The sequence below is a fragment of the Rhinopithecus roxellana genome, chromosome 8, assembly GCF_007565055.1.
Source record: "Rhinopithecus roxellana isolate Shanxi Qingling chromosome 8, ASM756505v1, whole genome shotgun sequence".
Classification (NCBI taxonomy): Eukaryota; Metazoa; Chordata; class Mammalia; order Primates; family Cercopithecidae; genus Rhinopithecus; species Rhinopithecus roxellana.
The window spans coordinates 107,740,336-107,762,357 of NC_044556.1; the positions used below are offsets into that span (position 1 = coordinate 107,740,336).

At 37.1% G+C, this 22,022-nt stretch overlaps 1 protein-coding gene across 9 annotated transcripts in view; it reads left to right on the forward strand.

The window, feature by feature from the left end:
• SDCCAG8 (serologically defined colon cancer antigen 8) overlaps nucleotides 1-22,022 on the forward strand; it is a 253,354-nt gene that overhangs the window by 113,150 nt on the left and 118,182 nt on the right. For all 9 annotated transcript variants that reach the window (XR_004058745.1, XR_004058746.1, XR_004058747.1 and 6 more), the window contains exon 13: nucleotides 10,269-10,411. Coding sequence is in view for 6 of the 9 variants with exons in the window: in XM_030935740.1 (XP_030791600.1) it covers nucleotides 10,269-10,411 (143 nt within the window). In the remaining 3 variants the exon portion in view is untranslated. The remainder of the gene's footprint in view (nucleotides 1-10,268; nucleotides 10,412-22,022) is intronic.

The following is a 22,022-nucleotide window of genomic DNA, read 5'->3' on the forward strand; positions in this document are numbered from 1 at the left end:
AATATCCAAAATGTTTTGAGTTTATTAACTTCATTAACATAGCTCTTGTGATGCAGCTCTGAACAAAACATAGAAACATTCTCTTGGATGATACTTCCTTTAGGTGGATTTGTAAGTGATTGAGCACCACTCCTGGGAAGTTTTTCCTACAGATACAGTAAACATTGTAGTCCTGCAGTAGTCAGGTACTAAAAACAATCAGCCCCCAGCTGAGTGAGGGGGAAGAGCGCTATTAGGAAGCCGCTTTCAAAATCTTTACAGTGATATCAGACTCTTGATATTTGTAGGGACAAATCTAAGATCTTCACAAATGAAGGCAAAAACAATGAATTTCTCCTAGTAAGTATAGTAAGGTATAACGGGTCCCTTCCATCTCCAGAATGTTTATAAACATAGAATAAAAATTATTTGTGAAGCCAGTGAAATAAATCCTACTAGTAAGATAAACTCAGTGTATTTCATCGCAGTGGCATGACATTTCAGGAGGGGGTTATGTTCCAAGTTCAACCTAAAAGGTTAAATATTGCATGTGATCAAAATTACTTTAAAACGTCTCATCCGTTCCTCATAATTTAATAGTCTACATGGATTTGTCTATACTGATTTCATATGCATTTAGAGCCCTATATTCCTGCCACATTGGAGACATTCATACCCTATCTCAAAGATTTTAACCCATATCATTTTACTTTCATTGTTGGGATAGATTGCTATTTAATCAAATGGAGAGTCGATAAACAAGTTGACTTCTGTTTGGCAATGTTTGTGCTTTGTATGAAAAATATACCTGTTTCGTAGATGAAATTACCACATAGTGTTGTCAGATGGTCATACTATGAAAGGTACACATGTACTGTGACCGACCAAGGGCTCAGTGGATTCATGTCTCACTCTTCATGCTCACCCCGAGGCATTCACTCATTGAGTTGAATGGTGGGTGGAGTCACCCATACTTCTTCCATTTATCTCTTTCTGTTATATGTTGCAGCTATACTACATGTTCCTATTGCAGTAACTGTGAACCATCTGATTTTATGATCATAATGTTTGAAGACAAGGATGAAATGTACCACATAGCAGGGTGATAAGAGATTGCATCTCTTGGGGGCCATTTGCATCAAACTCAAGAGCAGAAACAGGGAGCCTTAAAAGTAAGAAATGAAGGGTACAACCTGGGCAAGGGACAAGGTGTGCTTCTGAAGTGGTAGGTTCTTTAACATTGTAATTGATGGCTGTCTTTTACAGTTCAGCTCTTGATACATTTTCTGGTATTGAACCAATGCAAAACTTATTGTCAGACAATTTTAAAACTCCACACCATTGACAGCTGATAACTAGTGTGGTCAACAATTAGGAGATTTATATATTTGACTCCTTCATTATTTTAAGACTTTTCTATTTATTTCAACATTGTCTTCTTTCACTTGACCCCTTTTTACTCACAATTTCGGGTTGTCTTTATCCATTTCAATCTGTAATCTGAATCTACCTCTCCCAGTTACTCTTGGCGATATTCACAATACCTTAACAACTCTTTTGCAATGTATCATTTGAAAAATGTATCACCTCTCTTTTATAGCTTTCCAACAATCACATCTTATTTCAGATTTTTCCCTCATCCAGTGCTATCTTAATGTTCCTTTACAACTTTTATGTCTGCACCTAGCATCAGCAGACATAAAAAGTCAAGATCTCTATCTGTGTATGCAAATATGTCAGCATACAATACCTTGAACATTGTTAATGTTTTACTCATTTAAAACACTGAAAAAGCATGATAGGATTGGGGCAAAAAAGGCCCTATATTATTTTAAAGAAAAAAATTGCAGATTTAATGAATGGCCTGATATTTTGTCTATGATGATCAGAAACTTACATTCATAAGAATGCAAAGCAAGTTTTTTTTTTTTCACTTTTAGCAAACATAAAATCTTTATTAAACCTGTCCAAAAAAGTAGAGCTATCACCTGAACTCATTTTTGTAAACTGACCTCAGAGTTGTAATGATTCTTTTGCCACTGAATCTCCTGGCATGACAGAACAGTGGTGTAAACTTGGCTTAGTCAAAAAGTCTGCTTTATTGTCACAATGTAATACAGTCAGCTTTATATCAGATGTCTTAAATTCTTCTCTTCTTTAGACACATACTTTTAGAAAGGCACTTCTTTCCTGCCATAGTTCCATTTCATCTGTTTTGAACACTTGTTTTGGCTGAGAGCTACGTTAGCTCTGAGGAAGTGCTTCTGAATTTAAGTGATCAGTTGATGCTACTTCTGTTAACATTATGCAAAGAAAAAAAAAGTTTCTTAAATTCCTTAAAGAATATTTGCTTAGAGTAAGGATTGATTAAATAGCCACATTGGAAGCAATTGGAAAACTGAAAAGTTCCACAAAAATGTTGCATATTTTGTTGGCAAGACTGAAGGGTTAAGTTGCATGTTGATTCTTAGGCTGGCATGGAGTTCATCATGTTGTAAAAGGTGTAGACAGTGGGACCCGAGGCTAAACAAATCCAAACCTCAGGATGTCTTCAAGTCACTAGCCCTAAAGTCTCCAGGAGAAATGCTTCCTCAGAGTGAACCAGGCCCAGGGCTTTGCACATTGAGATCCTTGTGTTTGGTAGCATGATATTTGATCCATGTCCTCTGAGTTGTATCTTCTCCTGTTGTCTCTGTGCTATTTGTGTCTTCCACCTATGTCACATTATAGGCCAAGAGGTTTTAGAAGGCAGACTGTGTAATTTCCTCTTTATTTTCTGTTAGATCTAGGATTGTTTAGGGAGACAATATGGTGTAGTAGAAAGATTATAGGACTTGAAATCAGACGAACTCCGTTTTGAATTTCAGCTCTGCCACTGTATAATCTTATGTAAGTTACTTAACATCTGTGAGCTTCAGTTTTCTCATCTGTAAAACAGGAATAGGATACTTATTTTTATATGGTTGTCATGAACACAGAATGGAATTTTAAAATATAAAATGCTAAGACAGTGCCTGGTACATGGTAAGCACTCAAAAATGTTAACGGGTATCGGTGTTACTATTAAGTCCACAATAAAAGCATTAAGTCAGTGTTATGTGCAATCAACAATGGTAACCGTGAACAGGATTTCTAGAATGGTATCAGCAACCTTCTACATCTGCCACAGTGAAGAGGACAATCATTTTTGGCTGTTTCCAAAATGAGTTACTACTTATAATATCCTTTTGTTCACATAGGCTGGTTCCCCAAGTGTCTAGCTTGGAAAATGAGTCTTAGAAATACATTTTGCTATATTCTAGACCAGTGCTATGCCAAAAAATTTTCTGTGATGATGAAAATATTTTAAACCCGCACTTTCCAATATGGTAGCCATGGAATCACCATGTGGATACCAAGCACTTATACTGTGATTAATGCAAGTAAGGAACTAAATTCTTTATTTTAATTAGCTTAAATTTAAATAGCCAAAGCTAGCTAGTGCAGCTGTAGACAAAAATTTACTAATGATTTGACAAAATCAATCTTAACATCTGTAAGTTAATAAAAGTATGAACTGGTAAATACTAAATTTCCAACGAGTACTTTTTTTTACACACACAGAACTTTATATAAATGATTATTTTCTCCCAAGTGATAGGTTGTATGTTTCAAAATTTAGTATTATGTACTGCCTTGCTTTTGGAAATATATTCTTTGAATTCATCCATTGGCCTCTGAGTGATAGATTCACATTGTCAAAATTTGTCAGCCTCAAATCTACCAGTTCCTTCTTTTAACTTGTGAGGATTTTTGGATCTAGTCTTCTTACTGTACTGTAATTTTTTTTCTCCCCATTCTCATCTTCTCTTACACAAACAAGTCACCCTATGTTAAAGATGGCAAAATAATTTTTAAGTCACATAATGTTTAGTAGCAGGAATAAATCACTACCATTGAGGTATTTTAGTTTATGCTTCTTTTCTTTCCAGGCAAAGTTATCCTTTTGAATTAAGATGTTGTATAATGTTTCAAATAGGTTTTACATTCATTTCTTTGGATATTTTTTCTTAGGAAATCAGGAAAAATGTATAGTAGAATTTCTTTTAATGAAACTTTTTAGTTGGTTCTATTAATTTATGTAAAAAATATATTTTAATTATCTGAAGTATAGAATGCTTCTCAAATTGTAGGATTGTGAAATCAATTTTATAGATTGAAGCAGGAGATTTTTTTTTAAAGAAGTGGAATTGGCCAGGCATAGTGGCTAATGCCTATAATCCCAGCACTTTGAGAGGCTGAGGTGGCAGGATTGCTTGAACTCAGGAGTTTGAACCAGCCTGGGCCATATAGCGAGACTTTGTCTCCACTAACAATTTTTTTAAGACTGTCTGGGTATGGTGATGCATGCCTGTAGTCCCAGCTACTTGGGAGCCTGAGGTGGGAGGATCACTTTAGCCCAGGAGGTCACAGATGCAGTGAGCTGTGATCACACCACTGCACTCCAGCCTGGGTGCCAGAGTGTCTCAAAAAACAAAAAACAAAAAAAAAACACAAATAAATATGTAAGATAAGATAAAAGAAGTAGAATAAAATAAGATGGAATAGGAAATGTCAGAGTGCATAACACATCGTAAGAGTTCATATTGTTTCATGAAATGCTTCTTACATTTATATGTATGTATGTCTCTGAATTGTGATTTTAAAATGAATTTTTTACTATGGATCTTGGCCAAAAAATGTTTGAAAGCAACTGCATAAGTCATTGTATGGTGTGGTGAAGGCAGTGAAGTTAGAAGATCTGGTTCAAGGCTTGGGTGTACTGCTTTAGACAATTTTCAATGTCTTTGACCCAAAATTTCTTATATGTATAAACAAAGATACCTGCCCTGTATGTTTCATGCAATTGTTTCAAAGATCAAATAAAATTCTAAGGTGATGTATAGTTGTAACACTCCTTATTCCTTTCAAGTAATAATTTTATATTGACAAAACTCAGTGGCTTGCACCAACAATCATGTATCTTTATATTTATGAGTCTGCAGGTCAAGTAAGATTTGGCTGATCTGTGCTCTATTTGACTGGGTGTTTCTGCTTCAGGTTGTGGGTTGTGCGTTGTCTGGGCTATGGTTGGGATTTGGGTCTGATCTCCATGTATTCTTTCTGCGGTCTAAGCTGAGGGGGCAGCGGCTACCCAGTGCATACACTTCTCTTAGTTAATCACCAGAACGTGAGCTAAACGTAAACATATTTATGATTTTTGCTTACCTTGTAGCCATGCAAATTCCACTGGCCAAATGAAATCATATGGCTAAGCCCAGAGTCCCTGGGGAGACGTAATGTATTCCACTCTCAGTGGAAGAGAGATGGGAGTGAATATTTGCTGAACAACAGTCTAAATAAACTATCATATTACCCCAAAACTATTAAACCCACACGTTTATTGTCTCATTCTTAAATATAAAAGGATAGCCAAGTATTACCCTGTATTTGAGGAAAACCTACAACATAATGGAGAGTCCAAATCAGATAAACAGGAAAGGAACCTGGAGGAAACTGAGGCAACATATAATGAGCAAAGGAAAACATTTAAATACTGTATATTCTAATAGGTAAGATATTATATTCATAGATTAAAATTAGCATGCTATGTCAAAAAGTGTCAATAAAAACAAGAAATAGCTCATAGAAATACAAAAGGAGTAGAAAATTTTCTTAACATTCAAAATGAGGTGTCATCAGTCAAAGAAATCTTTCAGAAGTTACAATCAGAAGACAGAGATGGAAAATATAAGAAAATGAGATAATCAATCCAACAACTAATGTCCTAGAGCCAAAGTGTATGGCATCAAAATATTTTAAAATAGTAGAAGAAAACATCCTCAAACTGAAAAAAAAATAAGCCTTCAGATTGAAAAGGACTCACTGAAAACTCTGCACAAGAATGAAAAACAGCTCCATTCCAGGATTCAGCATTGCAAAATTTCAAAATGACAAGGAAAAAGAGATGACTGTAAAAGTTTCCAGAAAGAAAAAAATATAAATCATAGACCAGGTACTAAGAATCAGAATGGTACGGGGTTTTTCAGTTGTACTATTAGGATCTAGAAGACAGTGAAATAGTTATTAAAAATCCTGAATGAAAACTAATTTCAAAATAGAGTTTTATACCCAGCCAAACAATCAAATGTATGCATACAGTAATAGCATTTTCTGGCATGTGAATACTCAAAAATGTGTTTTTCGTGTACCTTTTCTTACGAAAGGTACGTGGAGATGGCTTTCATACCGAAAAAGGGAATAAATTGAGAAACATGATGACTTACGACCCAGAAAACAAAGAACTCTAAAAGAGTATGGAGAAGGCTTGACACAAGATAGAGATCAACCAGGCCATACATAAGGTGCCAAGAGGGATATATCCAGAAAATTTTTTAAAAAATAACTTATACTTTATCTAATATGTTTGGTTATTTGAAAAAATACTATTGATGGTTGTTTAACAGATATGTTTGAATATTTGGGGAAAAATGTCAGTTATCTAGAAAAACAAACTATTAAAAAACTAGGCAATTAATTCTAGAAATAATAAAATGATGTGTAAGAAAATTAATTTAAACAAGAGAATGCTTTTCTCAGCAGTGAGCAAATTTTTCATAATCATTATAATGTAAATGAACTACTGACTAATGCTTTAACCAAAATCATTATATGGGAGCATGAGATGGGTATGTAGGGTGGGGAGTACGAGACCTAAATTGTCACCCTTCTTCCCATAAGAAAGGTCTAAAATTGAAAACTTAAGAAATAGCAATGTAAGTTTGTCTTTTAAAAATATGAAGATAAACATCAGAAGAGCTAATGGTGTGTGCCATTGGAGATTAGGTTTGAAATAGGGAAGGTAGGTCATGGGCTCTGCGTTCCTTGTTATGAGCTATTTAGTACTATGTGACTTAAATTAGGTGCATTACTTTGATGGGCAAATTTAATCAACAATAAAAATAAAGTTACATATGCCCATGATGAAGAAAAAAACTTCCTACAGTGTGGAGGGATATAAATGAACAGCATCAAGTCTCCCCTTTTCCAAATTCGATCCCCAGTACTGTTTTCTAGCAGTGATCACTTTTAACAGTTTCTGCTTTGAGTTGTTCTGGTGGTTATAGTCATGACTTGAAAGATATCTTTTGATAAGGTGTAAAGCTAGCTGGACCTGCCTTTGCCCAGTTAGCCAAAAGATGGCCACATCGAACTGCACTGTAGACATGCAGGTTAATAGTGTGCTTTGAGAGTAATGTACGATTGGCCTATGGCTGTTGTTGGGCTTTCATCCCCAAGCTACTATATACAGCCAGGGAAGCAGCCCTGACCTAGTTGGGTGAGGCAAAGGGTTATCCTGCCAGTGGGAGCATGGCATTTCTGGCAAGAGATTTCTCTTCTAACGGTTGGACTTGGTGCCATGGCAGATTTTCCTGACTCAGGGAGTAAGTGTTGAGCCCTGGTCCAGCTGGTTAGATTATTTGTTGATTTTGATTATCTGCACCAATAAGCTCTTTCGCTGGCATGGATAATCAGAAGCAGGCAGTAATTTTCCATCTTCCTAACAAAAATGCATTTCACATTTTGAAATTACAATAGATGAAGTTTTATTCAGTTTTCACCAAAATACTGCTTTATTGAGAAGGGGGAAGTTTTATGAATTGAGAACTCTTTAGAGATAGTCATATATTCTTAGGTGGGTCATTTTTTCTTACCACTTTTCTGTTCTTGAAAGACAGAGGGAAAAATCAGTAATAATGATATTCGCTGTCCTTTATTCAGCTTTTACTGTGTGCTAGGCACTCTGCTAAGAATTCCTAGCCTAATTTAATCTTCACAACAGCTTTAGGAGCTTGTTATCTCTCCGATTTTGGAAGGAAGAAACTATATAATAGTCTAATGACTTGTCCAAGGTCACAGAAAAGTACCAGAGCTGTGTCTGGAGCCCTGATCTGTGATCCATGTTCTTTACCTCTGTGTTTGGACTGTCTTGCAATGCAACCCTTGACTTTTTATTCCATGAGAAAAAGAAAGCAGCTAATTTATACTTAAAATCTAATTACCAGTGTAAGGTACATACGTTATTATTGTTGCATAGTGCTTACAAAAACGGTATCTTTTCTTTTAAAAAAAATTTGGAATTTTGTACATTTTCTATTTCTGTCATTCTTTTGTCTTCTCTCAATTCAAAATTCTGGAGTCATCTTTGGTCTTCCGATTCCGCTCCTTTTACTTCCATAAAATCACCATGTTCTCTTTGTATTTCTGTTTTAAGTCCCTCCACTCCTCATGTCTGGAATACTGCAATTATCTTTTCATGGTCTTCCTTCTGCCATTCTTTGCCACCTTAAATTGATTGTACACATTGATCCAGTTTTCTCAAGCTCAGCCTCTGTCATATTGCATACCTGTTTAAACCATTAATGTCACCCTATGATCTATAAGAAAAAGGTAGTGTTATTAATCTACAATTAAAGAGCTTTCATGTGATCGAAAGTATCACTCCAGAGCTTTTGTGCCCTCACTTCTTTCTCACTTTTCTTGTTCATGCTAATATATCCCTCATCTGGCTACTGAGGCATGAATTTTCTCTATAACTCAGTTGGTGTTTTTATATGCTTTGCATTTTGATAGTCTTCTTGTGTATATATGTCTCATTTACCCAGATGAATTATTAACTACTGAGTTTAGAGATGGGAACTCTGAATTCATCATATTATTTAGTATAGTTTCTTGCATATAGGACTGTGTAAGAAAATTAATGAATTAATTTTTGAAGTTTTAAAGTTAGCGTATCTTTCCAATTCTGTAGTTCTTTGCTTTTGTTAATTTTATAAAGGTTAAACAATACACATTTAATACTCTTTATTTATTTTTATCTCTTTAATTATATTTAATTATGAAATTGGGAATATATGGGTTTAACTTTAATAACACAATATTTTAAAGAAACAAGTCAGTTTAACTTAGTATTTCAATTTGAAAGCTACAGAAAATCTACACTGAATGAAAATGATACAATTATTTCATAGGTTTTCAAATAAACCAATATTTGAGAACTGTACTAAGTTATTATATTGTTGGTTAATGTATGGTTTTGATGGAGATAAGCTGAATATTTATACTGTTATGAATACAAGAAAAAGTGTAAATGATTTATTTAATTTATCCTACATGATGTATTAAATGCAGTTGGAGGTTCAGAATATTGAGAAAATTTGGAAGTTTATTTAAATACTAAGTTTAAATCCCTCTACTTACACATAAGTTTAAATCCCTCTATTTACACATAATTTTGTTTTCCAAAAGGAGGTTGCATTTTTTCTGTATCAAATTTGTTTCTTGCTTTCTGCTGAATTTGAAAATATTTCTGCCCTTTCTTTTTTTTTTTCTTGTTTTAATAGCCTAAATATTTTTAAAGGTTCATCTTTTATTTTCTTTGACTTAATTTTACAGATGTTCTATTGATAAATAAATATTTCTACTTTAATATAGAAATTATTTAAAATTATGGCCTATATAAGGTATTTTTGCTTTGAAATATTTGAGTTTCAGTAAGATAAGGATAATTTCACCCTGAAACCAAAAAATAAACCTTCATATATTTTCATATTTATTAGTCTTAGAGTGTTCTTGTTGACTTTTAAAATTACAAATTTAAATGGAAATATTATTTTAGCTCAGAAATCTCATACACTCTCAATGCTTAAATTTCTCATGCTGTTTTTTTTCCTGGATTATTTTTTCCAAGTAATACTGAACATCATAATCATGCCATTTTTTACACCTCACATTTTTCTAAAAATCTCTTAAATTATTTATTTTACTTTAATTTGGGTTTCAAAACACCCAAATGAAGCCATAAATTTATCTTTTAGAATAAAAAGTACATACTTGATGTAAATCACTGCATGTGTCTGATTGAATCTCACACAAAAATGTTACATTTTAAAGGTAGTGACATTTTAAGTAAATATTACTTTTTAAAGGGAATAACTCTTAGAGTGAAAGTGCAATTATCCAAGTTGACTGCTCTCATTTAATCATTTCAGTTTTAAAATTAGACTTCATTTTACAATCCAAAATAAAATCTTACTCATGTGCATTTTTGGATGTGCTAATTCCTTTTGTCATAAAATGGAAGCTAGCCTAAATTTTCTAATAATTTTTTATCACATTGAAATTCATGACAAAAAACTAAAAATGAGCTAATTTTGAATTCAAGTGCCTGTATTTTATATGGATGCTTTCCCCCCTTCTCTCTACCTAAGGAAATAGAGAAATTGAGAATAGAACTGGGTGAAAGCAAACAACACTTGGAACAGGAGCAGCAGAAGGCAGCCCGGGCCAGAGAGGAGTGCCTGAGACTAACAGAACTGCTGGGCGAATCCGAGCACCAACTGCACCTCACCAGGTACTCCCTAATCCCATTATGCGCCATAGCACCGATTTCATTCCACTGATTTTTGCCACAGGCTTCCAAACAGTTGTTAGAGTTAGTCTTAGTCATTCAATTCACACATAGCTTTCAGGCATATTAAGAAAAGTGGAGATGTGGTAAGCAAAACACCCAGACATGTGAATGATAAGTGTGGCAGGGAATTACTGATAGATTACAAAACCTTTCATCTACAGTGCTCAAATATTTAGGTGATTCTCTATCAGTATAAGCAAAATGACATATTTCTCCTACCACCACTACTACCTCTTCTGCTAATTCTACGTCTAATAAAAATCTTGAACTGAAGGATGTGAGGAATTTATTTAGAAAAATAATAAATACTCTCGGTGAGAGAGACAAAGTAAATAAATTGTAAGATGCAAATTGAAATGGAACTGATACAAAATAAGGAATCTGCATCCTAAGGAGGTGTAAAATTTCGAGATGAAATAGATTGGCATTGCTCATGTTCAAATCATTATTATAACCAGGCTTACACTATTGAGGTTTCAAATTACTTTGTTTCCATCATGAGATTTTGTGATGTGATCATCATTGTCATCAACTTTAGTAAATATGTAGCTCGGCCCTAAATTACATTAAGACTCTTTAGGTTGTAAGCGTTGTGAATTTGCTGCATTGGAAAAACATACACACACACACACACAAATACACACATAGAAAGAAAAATTCAAACAGAGAGAGTAGATATTTCACTTTATCATATGTGGTTTCTTTTCACTTTGAGTTTTATTACGATTTTTCAGTGTTCACATCAAGCCTTTGGGGTTGCTCAGTTCTTAGAGTTTTTCAGTTTTTAGAGAGAACTTTGTTTAAATAAACATGTAAGTTTATGATATTTGGTTTGGTTTATAAATTAGAAAAACACTGGTCTTCCAATCATAGTAATATGTTGAATTTAAACTATGAAAGGGGACTGATCCCTTTTACATTAAATATGACAATGTAATTCTGAGCACGGTATGCTAACAGATGGAGAAAAGCACCACTTGAACAGCCTGCATTTGGAGAAAAAAATATTCTAGAGGTTGGTGAACCTCCCAAAGTTTTGGGTGAGTGTTAAGATGCCTCTGGTTCTGTTAAAATCAAACCTTGTATGAAACATTTTGTTATGATAATATTCCAAATGATTTTACATCTTCCCTTTTAAACAATAAAAGAAAGAGGAAAGAAAGAGAAAGCAAAGAAAGAAAATAAATTGTTTATACACGTATGGTATCTAGAAAAAAAATCCTAATAGATGAAACATATGAGAAAAAAATTGCTTAATATTGCAGAATAATAACTGTTCTTTTAATGCTCATTTAAAGTATTGTCATTGTGGAACTGAGAACCTAATGTTAGCATAATTCCTGTGGTTATTTAATCTTACAAGTTTCAGAATTTAGCTTCATCATGGTAATGTTAATAGTTTTTCTTTTCTGTCAGACTTCTATTCAGAACCAACCATTTGTGTGCTAAGCACTGCTAAACCTCAGAAATAGGACAGCTTTTAACGTCTCAGTGTGGCTGAGCTTCAGTAAATAAATATTAATGCTGGTTTTGCCCCTTTTGCCATTCTGTCTTATTCAGAGAGTTAATTTCTGAAGTCAAAGTCCATAGAGAGTTTTCCCGTGTAGTATCAATTTGTAGTGTTTGACAAGATCAATTTCTTGCAAGTAGAGCATATTAAGATGCAGCAACTGCTGAAAATGGACGAGTGGTAACTAATTCCTTTGTTCTTAAGAAAAACGGTTTTGCTTGGTTCCATAGAAAGCTTTTTTTTTGTTGAGCTTTATTTAAACCAATTCTACAAAAATTTAAACGTAGTTTTACAGGAAATAAAAATTATTTTCTAAGTACGGTACTCTTTTGTAAGCATTTTATGCTTAGTCTGTGTTCATGTTTTATAAAATCCACATTCATAAATTTAAAGATGACAATTAGAAATGCAAGGAACTGTGTGTATCTCCCCTTTGCACTGACAATGGGACTTGGTTGTTGGGCTATTTCTGATATATAGCACTTTTTTGTCTTTTTGTTTATTTGTTTGTTTTTTTAAGTTTGCCACCCCTCACCATGCTTTATTGATTCAGTATACTCAGGTGTGTGACTGAAAAATGTTGTGTCGTTCTTTTTCAGTGTAGATCAGCTGAAATACATAACTCCCACACAGATAACACCTTACCACACAGTCTCAACTTAAACACTTCAAATGGCATATTCTAAACAAAGTTTAAAATTGAATATGAAAGCCATGTTTAAAGTAATGATGAAATAAGGATCCAAATCTTTAGAGGCAAAGAAAATTTAAAAAGTGTAGTAGAAATCTGTACATCAACCTAAAAGAAAAATAGCCTACCACTTTTTTGGTGTTTCTCCTTGTTGGATTTTAAAACAGTAAATGGAGGCCAAGTGCAGTGCTCACACCTGTAATTCCAACACTTTGGGAAGCCAAGACAGGGGAATCACTTGAGGCTAAGAGTTCGAGATCATCCTGAGCAGCACAGTGAGACCCCATCTCTACAAAAAACAAAAAATATTAGGCAGGCATGGTGGTGCACCTATAGACCCAGCTATTTAGGAGGCTGAGGATGGAGGATCACTTGAGCCCTGAGGTTCAAGGCTGCTGTGAGCTATGATTGCACCGCTCCACTCCAACTTAGGTGACACAGTAAGACCCTGTCTCAAAAAAAAAAAAAAAAGGAAAATAGAAATTTAGCATTAATTAAAGGACCCAAATGGGTGAGTGTAACATTAACTTAGTCAACAACTATTTATTGAGCAGCTACTATCTTTTAAGTACTTTGCTTGGTCCTAGGCATAGAGAGAAAAAATAAAACTCAGTTTCTACCCTTAGACTGCTCATACTCTAGTAAAGAAGCCACATCTGTATATTCAAATATAATGGAGTATGACAACAGTGCAATGATAAAAGTGATGACTCTCACAGGAGCACATAGGGAGGAGGTCTGGCCCAGTCTGCACCAGAGGTGAAGGCAATAGTCAAGGAAAGCTGCTATCAGGGAAAGCTGACTGTGAAAAAGGGATAGTCAGGGAGGTGGAGATATTTGGCAGCAATCTTGATTAGTGAGTTCATGAGTAAGAATTCTGAAAGTGGAAAAAGGTGGGTTGGGTACCCCAGGTAGAGAGACCAATAAATACAGAGACATAAAGATGGGAGAAAACATAACTCTACTATCAGGTTAGGTGATTGGTAGGAAATAAGACTGGAAAGGGGAGCAGGGACCCAGAAGAGCCTTATGGGCCATCTCCGGAGTTTCGCCCATTCTGAGTTGCTCTTGATGCATTTTAAGCAGGGGTGTCAACGTGATTGAATTTCTGGGTTGGGAGCTTGACTCAGAGAACAGTGTGGAAAGTGAGCTTTGAGAGTTGATCTAGGAGACGAAAGACCACTTAGCCCAAGGTCAGCAATTGCAGCCAATGGGCCAAGTCTGACCTATCGTCTGTTTTTGTGTGACCATTAACCAAGGATGGTTTTTATATTTTTAAGTGGATGAAAAAAAGGGAAAACAATATTTTTTGACACATAAAGATTATACATCCATAAATAAAATTTTATTAGAAAACACCACCATTATCCTTCATTTATTATATATTTCTCTACCACACTTGGGTTGAATATGGTCCTCAAAGCCTAAAATATCTACTGTCTGTCCCTTTACAGAAAAAGTGTACCAACTTCTCAGTTAGGAGGCTGTTTAGTTCAAGTAAGAAGTCAAGAGGGCTTGAATAATGACAGATTCAAATACGTATTTAAAGAAGGTAATTGAAGAGCTTTGTGAAAAATGGATGAGTTGAGAAGAGATGACTGGCAGGGACCCCAATTAGAATATAAGCACCATAGTCCAAGGGGAGAGTAATGAAGCCCTTGGCTGTGGCTATCCCGTGAAGTGGAAAGGAAGTCGCATCTTCAGGAGGTATTTGGAGTCATGAATAAGAGAGGACAGAATTAAAGGTAACTGTAAGTTCTCTAACCCAAGTTGACTAGAGGATCTGTTAAGCCAACTGAGGAACTTAAAAGAGGTAGCCGAGGAAAAGAATACTTTTTACTGTGCAACCCCAGTGGAGATGTCCAATGTTGGCTTGGTGTGAGGAGAAAGGTCATGACTAAAGGCTTAGCTCTGGATCCCCTTTTACATAAATGTATTCGTTGTAGCTAAGGGAGTAGTTAAAAGCACATAGAAAGGACCATGTTTTAAAGTTCAATGGAGGAACAGCCACCAGCCAATAAGACTGAAATGAGGTCTTTGGATGTATAAGAAAAGAATAAAGAAGAATGATTCAAAGAGTATTTTTGGGTGGTTGGGTGGCAGTAACAATTAAAACCGTATGCTTTCCCTTAAGGGAGGTCCCCAGACAGCCTAGGATTGAAGAAACCTGAATTATAGTATCTTCTCTAGGCATTTACTCCAGGATTTCTTTGCAACTTTTGAGAAATCACTTAACTCTTTGGGCCTGCTTATATACCTATAAAATGAGGTGGGACTAGATGATTTATAAGCTTCCTTCTAGTTCTGATAATCAATGATTCCAATCATGATTTAAGACAACCCATTATTAACTTCCTATTTCTAGACATTAGGCATTTAAATTGCTTGGACGATCTTTTGTTTAAGGTATTTCCTTAGTTTGAAGTTCAGAAAGTACATTGAAATGACCCTCAGACCCACCACTTAAATTCATTGTAACTTAGGTTCTGCTGACCTCTCACAAAGGTTATCAGAATTGTCTCAACACTCTTCCAGTCTCTTTTGCTGACCATTGCCCGGTGAATATTCATGAGCCTCTGCCTTGACTCTGTTACTTACTATACTCTGAAAACCTTCCATGGTGCCACTCTATTAGAGAAAGGCAAATGACAGCATGGCATGCGAGGTCATTCTGATAGGCTCTCAACCTTCCAGTCTTATTTCATCCAAGATGAAACCTTCTTACCTGCTGATTTCCAGACAAATGTAAGTCCACACAGCTCCCCTTGCACTTTTGGAGGGCTTTTTCTCCCACTTGCTGTTCTCTATACCTAGAATACCCCCTCTGACCATCTCTAGCTCTATTATAATCTTACCTTCTTACCAAGGTCTCCCTGAAATCCTGATTTTTCTACCAAGGCCTCCCAATTGATTCTCATAAGAGGGAGCACTTCTCCCCTTGAATCCTTCTTCCCACTTTGAGCTGATGGCATTTGAGCAAATGAATTACTCGAAGGAGGAAAAAGCAAAATCTGGGGGGAAAAAAAAAGAGTATTTGGAAGTTTTTTGTGTACTTGCTATTTTTTGCTTCTGGAATGTGTTATTCTTCAAGTAGGAGGAGAGGTCTTATCAGTATTATATTTCTCAGAGCTCCTAGCTCGCCACTTTACAAAGAGTTGGAGCTCAATAAGTCATTAATAAAAATGGTGAATATATTCCAAATGTATGACTATTCTTTCTGGCTCAGTACTGCTATACAAATAAATATCTTCTCACATATATCAGAGTAAAAAGTATAAGAAGGTGATAAGGCTAAATTTTTTTTTATTGGGAATTTTACTTGTCCCTGTGATACTGTATTATGATTTTGTAATCACTTTTTATTTTTAACTTTGCATAAATATATATGTTTAAGTATATCAGAATCAAATGATAATCATTCTAACAATGCAAGTAGGTTTAGTAAAGTGCACCAGGCCTCTCACTTACATGTACGTGTTTAAAAACCACACACACACACACAGTACTCTCTCTCTTAAACTAGACTTCCCCATAATTAAAAGATGACAGTGGAAGTCATATGCTGTGGTGCACACCTGCAGTGCCAGAAATTTGGGAGGCTGAGGTAGGAGGGTCGCTTAAGCCCAGGAGTTCAAGGCCAGCCTGGGTAACATAGCATGACCACATCTCTGGGAAAAAAAGAAAAAGATGACAGTGTTTGAAACAAGTGCCTTGTAAGCATGAACGCTAAACATATCTAGCCTAGCATGTATGAAAACAAAGCAAGGCTGCTTTCTTCCAGTTATTACTGTTAATATTACTCAAACAACTTCTTCCTTTTCCATAATAGACTTTCAGGTACATTTAAAACTGTTCATCCATTTATTCACCCATTCTACATGGAGCATTTTCTGTCGTAAGACGCTGTGCTAGGGATGGTGGGAGATAGAAATATAAAGTGGCCTCAGCTACTGCCCTTCAGAAGCTTACTGGCTAGCGGGGAAGAGAAGAAAAGACATGAGTAGATCGGGTGTGGTGGCTCACGCCTGTAATCCCAGGACTTTGGGAGGCTGAGGCAGGCAGGTCACTTGAGCCCCAGGAGTTTGAGACTAGCCGGGGCAATGTGGCAAAACCCCATCTCCACAAAAAATACAAACATTAGCTGGGCATGGTGGTGTGTGCCTATAGTCCCAGCTGCTCTGGAGGCTGAGGTGGGAGGATGGCTTAAGCCCAGGAGGTCAAGGCTGCAGTAAGCTGTGATGGCACCACTGCACTCCAGCCTGGGCAACAGAGCAAGACCTTGTCTCTAAAGTTAAAGAAAAAAGGAAGAAAAAGAAAATACACATGTAGTTGGTAAGATAAATGATAAGATCCAGAAGGGAGGTTCTAGAAAAGGATTACAGGGAGAGAAACAGATTACTTCTTACTGATTCTGGTAGGATTTGGATGTAGGAAAATGGGAATGAAGGGCGTTCCGTGTAGGGGAATTGATGGTATTTTGGAGGTGTGCATGTACGCATAAGAGTAAGTTAAATACAGGACACACAACGATCATACAGACACCTAATGCTATCACCTCGGAATAAGAATATAGTCATCTTAGGCCAGGCATGGTGGCTCACGCCAGTAATCCCAGCACTTTGGGAGGCCGAGGCGGGTGGATCACGTGAGGTCAAGAGTTTGAGACCAGCCTGACCAACATAGAGAAATCCCGTCTGTACTAAAAATGCAACATTAGCCGGGCGTGGTGCCACAAGCCTGTAATCTTGAGCCGGGCTGAGGCTCAAGAATCGCTTGAGCCTGGGAGGCAGAGGTTGCAGTGAGCTGAGTTCACACCATTGCACTCCAGCCTGGGCAGCAAGTGAAACTCCATCTCAAAAACAACAACAACAACAACAACAACATATTGATCTTAGTATCTGCGTGGTACCATGCTACATGTAGCAACTCTTTAAAAAATAATAGAGTTATAGCTAACAGCAGTGGCTAACATTTGCTGAGCCTCTACTGTTCCAGGAACCAAGCTGAGAGCTTCTCATATAATCCTACCAATAGCTCTATAAGGTTACAGATTCTTATTTTCTGTAATTTACAGCTGAGGCAACTAAGGCACAGAGAAGGAAAGGAGTCATCTGAGGTTACACAGCTGATATGTTATCAAAGCAGGTTTTGAACCCCAGTAATTTGCCTGCAAAGCTTGTACCCTTATCCATTAAGCTGTGATTCTATGTAAATTACTAGAGAAATGGATTAATGCAATTGTTCTGAAAAAGACAACTTAGAAAATCAGTAACATTAATTTATAATAGAAATAAATGTTAGCTGCTTCTGGCCGGGCATGGTGGCTCATGCCTGTAATCCCAGCACATTGGGAGGCCGAGACGGGCAGATCACGAGGTCAGGAGATCGAGACCATCCTGGCTAACATGGTGAAAACCCATCTCCGGTAAAAACACAAAAAGTTCGCTGAGCATAATGGCCCGCGTTCGTAGTCCCAGCCACTCGGGAGGCTGAGGCAGGAGAATCTCTTGAACCCGGGAGGCGGAGGTTGCAGTGAGCTGAGATTGCGCCACTGCACTCCAGCCTGGGCGACAGAGTGAGACTCCGGAGTCTGGCTCTGTCGCCCGGGCTGGAGTGCAGTGGCCAGATCTCAGCTCACTGCAAGCTCCGCCTCCCGGGTTTACGTCATTCACCTGCCTCAGCCTCCCGAGTAGCTGGGACTACAGGCGCCGCCACCTCGCCCGGCTAGTTTTTTGTATTTTTTAGTAAAGACGGGGTTTCACCGTGTAGACCAGGATGGTCTCGATCTCCTGACCTCGTGATCCGCCCGTCTCGGCCTCCCAAAGTGCTGGGATTACAGGCTTGAGCCACCGCGCCCGGCCGCGAGACTCCATTTCAAAAAAGAAAGAGAGAGAGAGAGAGGGAGAAAGAAAAAGAGAGAAAGAGAAAGAAAGAAAAGAAAGAAAGGAAAGGAAGGAATGGAAGAAGGGAATGGAAAGGAAAGAAAGAAGGAAAGAAAGGAAGAAGAAAGGAAAGAAGTGTTAGCTGCTCCCTTATGCGTGATGCATGACGGTGAATTTTGGCTTGAATTTTTCCTAAGAAACATAGTTTCCTTTGGCCTATTATTTGCCATTGTCATTTAAACATGTTATAATGCAATTGTCATTCTCCTTTACTTCCTTACTTACTTTTCACTCAAGAAGAAAGAGAGGCTTTTATTAAAAAGTAGAAATTTTTCAAGTATTTGTTTTTGACATGTCCAAATATCTGTAAAGAGCTATAGGATTCAAATTCCTCTCATAGGACTACTATTTACACACACGTGGTCGGATTAATTTACGATATGGCTGAATAAAGCAACCACTTCTTAACTTTTATGTGACTCTTATTAACTGCTTACTGAGACATTCTTTTCCATACCTTTTGCCCATGTACTGAAACACATTTTTTTTTAATCCTGCATTTTTTTTTTTTTTCTTGTATCTGATCTTTAGGGGAACTACTGCAGGAAGCTTTCTTTTGTTTATTATCCAGAGAATTTAGAACTCGGATTGCCCTAAGTACAAAACCTTAAAAATTCTTATTTCTTCTTTTATGTAAGTGATCTTTTTAATAATATATATGTACTTCAAAGAATTTCTCAGAGCAGGAATCTAAGTGAGAGGTATTCTATTGTGACCTACTTTTGTGATCCAAATGGGAAGATCTGGCCTGTGACCTAGAGAGACAGCAGCCTGACCTATAGGATTTGTATCTTTTTGAAAGTGAGAAAAGGGTACAGCAGAGGAGTCACTAGGTTACCTTATTACGATGGACAGATCATGTGGGGAGAGTGATAGAGGCTGCCTTGCCAGGGCTTTCAGTTTCCACCTAGTGACTAGTACAGATTTTTTTTTTTTTTTTAATTTGAAGCAAGAGTCTTGCTGTGTTGCCCAGCCTGCAGTGCAGTGGTGTGGTCTCAGCTCACTGCAACCTCTGCCTCCCAGGTCCAAGCAATTCTCGTGTGTCAGCCTCCCAAGTAGCTGGGATTATAGGTAGGTAGCACCATGCCCAGCTAATTTTTGTATTTTTAGTAGAGACAGGGTTTCGACGTGGTGGCCAGGCTGGTCTCGAACTCCTGATCTCTGGTGATCTGCCTGCCTCAGCCTCCCAAAGTGCTAGGATTACAGGTGTGAGCCACTGTGCCCAGCCTCTAGTACAGATATTTTCTTGAAGTTAATTGTTTGACCTCCCAGCCTATCAATACAAGTCAGGACTTTTAGGGTTAATTGAAATCCAAAAAGGATAAATTGATAAATTTTTATAATGAGACCATGTACAATCCAGGTGCAGCTGACCTCAGTGTTTCCTGGAGCCAGCATGCTATCATATTCTCACTTTCCAGAACAGGGCTCAATTTCTATCTGAATTTTGCTAATTCTTTCAGATTCTTCCATACCATGGAGTAAAACATCCTTCATTCTGAAACTGATGATACAGGAAATACCCTTGATCTCAAACTGTAAGAATGTGACTTCCTAGCTCCTTCACTTCCAATTTCAAACCCTTTGGTTAGGATCATCCTTGGGCACACCCACGCACTTTTGGGTGCTGTGGCTGGTAGCCCCTTCAAAACCACATAGAATAAGGGAAGAAAGTTGTACTAAGTAAGGGGAGGTGCTCTTACTAGGGGAAGGGTGTCAGGGGTCCTGGCTGAGTAAAACACCCAATATCTGCACTATTACCCCTTGTTGTCTTTTTAAAAATGTAATTCCTGGTCAGGTGCCGTGGCTCACGCCTGTAATCCTAGCATTTTGGGAGGCCAAGGTGGGAGGATCACTTGAGGCCAGAAGTTCAAGACCAGCCTGAGCAACATATCAAGACCCCAGGTCTACCAAAAAAAAAAAAAAAAAAAAAAATTAAAAAAATTGGCCAGGCATGGTGGTGCATGCCTGCAGCCCTAGCTATTTGGGAGGCTACATGGTGGTGCGTGCCTGAGTCCTGGCTACTTGGGAAGACTGCTCGAGCCTGGAAGTTTAAGGCTGCAGTGAGCTTTGATTGCCATCACACTCCAGCCTGGACAACAGAGTGAGACTCCGTCTCAATAATAATAATAATAATAATAATAATAAGTGAATAAAAATGCAATCCCTGATTTTTCATCTAAGAAATGGTTTGAAGTGGAGGGAGGGGAGCGAAGAGCACATTTTTGTCCATGTACATTGGAACGTGATATTCTCCACTGTCAACATGTGATAGGTCCAAAGAGACATCATCAGTTCTTCACAACAGGCTCTCCTTGTTGTTTTACTTAGAAAACTCTTAGAATGTAAATAGAAAGATGCATGGCTAAATCTCCAGCATGCACATGTACTGTGCTTGGTCTCTGCGGCAGTGTTGTTCCAGCTGTGGCCCATGATGGGCTGCTTGTTAGCGTCTATGATAAGATAAGTACCGAAATCTATAGAAGTCTTTGGCAAATTTTATATCAATTTTTAATTGCCACAATTTTCAAGTGCATGATCAGTGAGCTTTATTTTTCTTCTGGTATCTTTTAAATTTTTTCTAGTAATTCATTTTTCTTGTGTTTTAGAAAACTATTTGCAAAAGATTCAAAATTAAAACAAATATGCTGATCATTTACCACAAGAAGCTTGAGATGCTATGCTTCTCACTGCTTCCATCAAACCTAAGAAAAAACAATCCTCTATAGATGAGGAAGCCGAGCCTCTGAAGGTGAAGCTTGAGGTTGGGCATCCAGGAGGGAGGAGAGTGGGCAGGGGATGAAGGACAAAAGCTGGTTTCAAACTGAGATAGAAATACTTTCGGTGTTGTAAAATCTCAGCACCCAGACCAGGAACCAGGGCTCTTTCATCTCTGTGCCCCCAGCACCAAGTTAGGCACAGGGTGTTTAGCAGATTTTCTATAAACATTGAATAAAGTTGCCTCTGCTCTTTATTGTTGGGAAAATGTAAAAAAAAAAAAAAAAAAGGAGGGGGTGGTGGGGAACTGCACTCATCTTAAGATAACAACCAACTTAGGTCAAAAAGCCAAACTCATTCTCTATTTATTTGAAGAGGATATTATAACATTGATACATATTCTTGCTATTTTACAGTGAACTTTTATCTTTTTTTTTCTCCTGAGTTTTATTCAAGAATTTTTAGCCTAAAGTTTCCATTTCAAAGTTAAGCTCAGTTTTTTTCTTGTACTCCTTTCATGAATAAATTAAGCAGAGAATGTGTCAAAAATAATTTTAAATGGATATATGTGCAACCAACATCTTCAAGGCTTGAAATAGATGGCCTTGGTGCTGTTTTAAATTGCGTCCTCTTTTCCTTCCCCCACCCAGTATCAGATAAAACAGGCTGTCAGAGAGCCAGGAAAGAAAA